The sequence below is a fragment of the Charadrius vociferus genome, unplaced genomic scaffold (genome assembly GCF_000708025.1).
Source record: "Charadrius vociferus isolate BGI_N301 unplaced genomic scaffold, ASM70802v2 scaffold2513, whole genome shotgun sequence".
Lineage (NCBI taxonomy): Eukaryota > Metazoa > Chordata > Aves > Charadriiformes > Charadriidae > Charadrius > Charadrius vociferus.
The window spans coordinates 96,620-102,001 of record NW_009647564.1 but is presented as its reverse complement, the minus strand read 5'-3'; the positions used below and the strand labels follow the sequence as shown (position 1 = coordinate 102,001).

Genomic DNA, 5,382 nt, shown 5'->3' with positions numbered 1-5,382 from the left:
GAGAAGAGAAGGCCAAAAAGGGGAGAGCTCAGAGCCCCTTCCAGTGCCTAAAGGGGCTCCAGGAGAGCTGGGGAGGGAGTTTTGACAAGGGCATGGAGTGATAGGATGAGGGGGAATGGCTTCAAACTGGAAGAGGGGAGATTGAGATGAGATATGAGGAAGAAATCCTCTCCTGTGCGGGCGGTGATCCCCTGGGGCAGGTTGCCCCGAGAAGCTGTGGCTGCCCCATCCCTGGAGGTGTTCAAGGCCAGGTTGGACTGGGCTTGGAGCAACCTGGGCTGGGGGGAGGTGTCCCTGCCCAGGGCAGGGGGTGGCACTGGATGATCTTCAAGGTCCCTTCCAACCCAAACCGTGCTATGACCCCATGACTCACGCAGCATGGGCTTCATGGTCTCCAGGGAGCCATCGTGGCGCTCAGGGGTGATGCCCAGCAGCTCGCAGAGGAGGGCATAGACATTGACGCTTTCGAAGGGCTCAACCACCAGCCCCTGCTTGAAGGCCGGTCCCACAGCGCGGAAGATGGTTTTCATGTTCATGGCCTCGTTGTCAAAACCGTGTTCCCCTTTATTGAACTGGACCTTGTATCTCTGAAACGGCGAGAGAGGATGTGAGTGCACAAACCCTTCAGCCCCTCCCAGCACGACCCCAGGAGGCGGCAGGGACCGAAGGAGCAGCACTGCTGGATGCCTCCACCTCTCCTGCATGTGGGTCTCGCATGCCATGTTCTGCAGCCACAGGATTTAAGTCTGTTTGGTTTCTTTGGGTTTTTGAAGTTGCTCTAATAATGTTAAACTTTGCAGAAGTGGAGGGTGCTGCCTGGACACAGCTCTCAAGCACTTACACTTTGCAAATTCCCTCCTTAAACATCAGCACATCCAAATTTTGTTGTATCAAGGAGCTTCACAATGGGAAGCTGCCTGCTGGCCTTGACTTTGGGCCCTCCCTTAATGCCAGGCTTGGAGAGGATCCTGCAACTGATATTCTGTGTTCATGCAAGTCCTGCTCCAAGACTTGTGGACCTTTTATGTTCTGAACAGCAGAGAAGGCCTTTACACAAAGAGCTGGAATTTCCATTTGCTTGTAGGGAGCCCAATCAACATGAAGGTGTAAAGCTGGGTAAGAACTGGGGTGCCATGGGACAGGAGGAGGAGAGAGGCAGATCCCCAAAAGACAGTAAGATATGTCTGCGCATACATCTTACCCCATGGATGACGTATCCTGGATCGCCGTACAACAGGAGCGGGGTGATCCGGGGATGGTTGGCGTAGTGGAATCTCTTCGGAAACTCTTCTTTCTTGTACACATGTAATTTTGGGTGGGCGTTTTTCAGAACTGAATACACATGGTCTAATTTTCCTTCTTTTGGCACCAGTAGTCCATTTGGTCCGTAATCTAAGAGTTCGAACTGGATATCTTTGAACGTGAAGTTATTTATTGCCCCGATGTGAATCTCGTTGGTCTTTAGGACAGTCTCCATGCCGTGGTCAGACGTGATGATGAGGTTGAGGTTTGATTCCAGACCACTTTCCCGGATACGCTGCCTCAAGTAACCGATGGTTCTGTCCACCTGCTTGATCATGTTTTTCCTCTGCATGGATTCAGGGCCGTACTTGTGTCCTGCTGAGTCCGGCTCACCGAAGTAGAGGGCGATGAAGTCGAGATTCTTCACCGTGAACCATTCCATGGCTGTGTCGATGTTTAGTCTCCAGTTGGTTTCATTGCTGTAGTTGAACACGGCGGGCTCCACCAGCTTCATACTCACTTCTTCCCCTTGGTACTTTGCTTTCCCTCCAGGGAAATGGATAGAGCCCGTCTTTAAACCCTGTTAGTGGAGACATTGCATAAACTCACCTGAACTCGCTCTGCAGCATCTCTCCATCTGTCGGTGCAACCACCTACTAATGCGGTTAGTTCATCCAGCCCCCTAAAGTCTACCTCTGCCTCTAATGAGGTTTTCTTGCTCTTTGCCAATTAAAAGTGATTAATTGAAAGCACTGCCCTTCCCAGAACTCCTGCACGTTGGTTTTCTCACTGCGTTAGTAACAACAGTTACAACTTTGGAAACAGTGACCCGTTCGTACCTCGCATGGACCCTGTGGCTCTTGGCCATCAAGACATCAGGAGTGTTTTACTCCAGTCATATAAGCACTCACCCTGAAGTCAATGGGGCCAATTTGGCAGGTAAATACAGGCAAAGGCACGGTGCCTTGGGCCAGGCCTCAGCTGCTGTCTCAAAGCCAGATCCAAAGCCTACTGGGGTCTAGGAAAGCCTTGCTGTGGTCCCCAGTGAAGAGGGAACCGGCCCCTGACGCGGCCACCCAGAAGGTCCGGGGTGAGGCTGCAGAACTGAGGTTTGTGCCGTGGAGCGTATGAAACCCCTGGGCTTGTGATGCTCCCGAACGACCTGGCCGAGGTTTCTTTAAACAGGAAGAGGATAACCTGCTTTATTACCGCCTTAATAAAGCTGAAATGCATCTATTATTTTTTGCTATTTTTAATAGAATGATCATAATTATTCCTGCCGGCGTCTGGGGATTTCTTTTTTTTTTTTTTTGCTGGGCTAATTAGCCTGTCGTTTGCAGCGAGGATGTTAGCTCATGGCCACTAGAGATCGTGGCTTGCCCGTAGCTTTTCCTACACGATCGCAGGCGGGAGCCGTCTATGCCGGGGCTGTGCCCGGGAAGCGGCCGGTGTTGAACCACATGTTGTGGATCACCCCGTGGTTCTCCAGGTATCTCCCTGTCAGGAGAGAGGGAGGCGGCGGGGGTGAGCCGGGCTGCGGCGGGGGGGGTCTCGCCCCCGCGCTGGGCAATGGAGCTTCTGCCTTCGCACCCCGTCCCGGCTCTCCCTTTGCCTCTGCTTTGCCCCTTCCCGCCCCTGCCGGCGCGAAGTGGGGGTCCCGGGGCAGGGAATGAGATGCTGGGGGGATGCCTGCTCCTCACCGGGACCCCGAGCCGGGGCACCCTCATCCCCGGAGGTGCAATTCCTCCTGCCCTTCTCGGCGCAGCCGGGGGTCACCGTTATCCCCCATTAACTGATCGCTTTGGTGTTTGGCTTTCTCTGTTGTTCACAACCCCTGAGGTCGGCAAGCAGCAGAAATTCCCATTAGAAATGAGAGACTTGTGCTATTTTCTTCATTCTGGTCCTGAAGACTGGGCAGTTACTTCTGCACGATATCCCCATCCTCCCTTGTATTGACAATGCCTCCCTGCCTTCTCTCGTCAGCAGATTTCATTAGCATGTTCCACTCTTTTATGCCGAGGTTATTAATTAAAATCTTAAATAAGATTGGCTCCAAAATCGATTCTTCAGGAATTCCCCTGTTGCCCTCCCTCCAGCTTGACAATCTCCTCTCAGCATCACCTGCTGCCCTCTCCCCTGTAGCCCGTTACTTCCCCGCATTACAGATTTTGTACTAATCTTCATCTTCTCCATCTTAACTAATGATTTCCCGAGTGGCGCTGTATCAAGTACATTACTGAAGTCCAGAAAGATTAAATTTAGTGCATCTCCCTTGTCTAAAAAATCATTTATCTTATCAAAGGAGGCTATCGGGTTGGTCTGGTGCTATTTGCCTTTGATAAATACAGGTTCAGTTCTATCCTTTCTGCAGCTATTGCCTTGTCTCTCGCTGACGGGGAAATCTACATTAGGAGAATATTGTATGGAATATTATTTTGCGTTTGTGCCTTTTTAATTATATTTGCGTATTTGCAATGTTGTGTTATACTCGAATACGTACACAGATTAGAGGCTATCGGTATTCGGCACCTGTGCAATATAAATAATACAGGTGTGCTAATAAAAACAAAGGGAGGACTTCAGAGTGAGATACTAATTTGTGGCAGAGTCACTAAAGTAAATGAAGCCTTAGGCCGCATGAACTGTACTTTAATCTTTGTTTTACGACTACAGTAGATAGGGAAGTGTAAGTAAACTCTAACTGTTGCAGGCTATCCTGTAACAAAAGAGAAGGAAATGTCTCAAGACACCAACAAAAAGTGCCTGGAGGCGGCGAGAGCGAACAGGAGAAGAGGAGACCCCGGCCTCCGCCAAGAGGAGTGGATGAGCAGAAGTGCCGTTGGGAAATCGAGCCACCTGTAGAGACTACAAATGCAGCGACAGCCAGCAGACACCCAGCTCGAGCTGCAGACCGCGTGCATGAGGAGTAACTACACACACAAGAGTCGATCTGATCTGTTAGTAAAGCGGAAGTTGGGGACGAGCCCTGTCGGAGTGCCCTCTGCGCGATTCCTCCCGCGGTCTGGGTGGCGGCTGCGTTATTCCTGCCATGTCGGGTGCTATTTACCTTTGACAAACGCGGGCTCAGCTCTACCACTTCCTGCAACTATTTCCAAAATGCGGCTATTCTAAAGCCTTGCGTGCTGCTGAGGCTGGACGGCCGCTTGACTTTGGTTCCTTCACTGATGCACAAGCCCTGAATTAGCCCGTCCCCAGCCTGCGCCCCGCGCGCTCCGCCTGGCTCGCGGCCGGTGGGCACTCACCGGTCAGCAGCGTGAAGTGGCACGGGCTGGTGATGGTGATAAAGGCAGGAGTCATGTACCGCGCCTTCACCCCCTCCGCAGCCATAGCGTCGAGGTTGGGGGTGTCCACGTCCTGGTCGTAGTTCCACCGAAAGCCATCGAAGGACACCAGGAGGACTTTGCTGCGGCTGGACACCTGCTGCACGGGGACACAGCTTGCTAAAGAGACGGCAGCGAATACGAAGCCCAGTGAAGTGAGCATCTTCATGCCCTTGAACTGGAGTAGCCCAGACATGCGGAGAGCTCACATTAATACCTGCGGGATGGGACTAAGTTCAGGTGTTATCTAATCTCGCGGTTGCTGATCAGGTGCACGGCTTCAGCCAGTATCAGAATGAGCCACTCTGTTTTTTGTCTGATTAAAGTAGATTAGCTTAGATTTCCTTCAGGGTCAAACACCAAATGGCCCCCTCCATCAGTGGCGTTGGGTGCAATTTTAGCGCTCAGGAACGGGAAGAACAGCTCGTGTGGCAGGAGACCACCTTCTGCAGGGGGCCTGTGCGAAACCTGCCTCCCCGCTGCCCCGTGCCCCGCCGCCGTCCTTCACCCCGTGCTGGCTCCCTGCAGTCTGTCCCCTCCGCGCTCCTCGCTTTGGGTGCTCTGCTCTTTGGTCAGTGGTTCACCGCCAAAAGGCAGCTCACCCCCTCCCAGGGCCGCTCGTCTGCCTCGGGAGAGGTGCTCAGAGCCTCAGAAAGGAGCTCGGATTTGCCCGAGGTCCTCGAGTGTGGCTTTGTGGAGGTACATGCTGGGGAAGGAGGCTCCTTCCTGGATCCTGGCTGTGCCAGCAGCCCCCAGAGATGCTCCAGAGGGCGAGTGGGGCTCTGAAGCCCGCTTGTCC

The 5,382-nt window shown here is 52.9% G+C and overlaps 1 protein-coding gene across 1 annotated transcript in view; it reads right to left on the bottom strand.

The window, feature by feature from the left end:
- The window catches only part of ENPP7 (ectonucleotide pyrophosphatase/phosphodiesterase 7), a 5,808-nt gene extending 1,029 nt beyond the window's left edge, over positions 1–4,779 (bottom strand). The window contains exons 1-4 of the mRNA XM_009880809.1: positions 4,506–4,779; positions 2,666–2,739; positions 1,202–1,822; positions 367–587 (exon numbers count right to left, since the gene is read on the bottom strand). Of these exons, the coding sequence (XP_009879111.1) occupies positions 367–587; positions 1,202–1,822; positions 2,666–2,739; positions 4,506–4,779 (1,190 nt within the window). The remainder of the gene's footprint in view (positions 1–366; positions 588–1,201; positions 1,823–2,665; positions 2,740–4,505) is intronic.
- Positions 4,780–5,382: the final 603 nt, after the last annotated feature.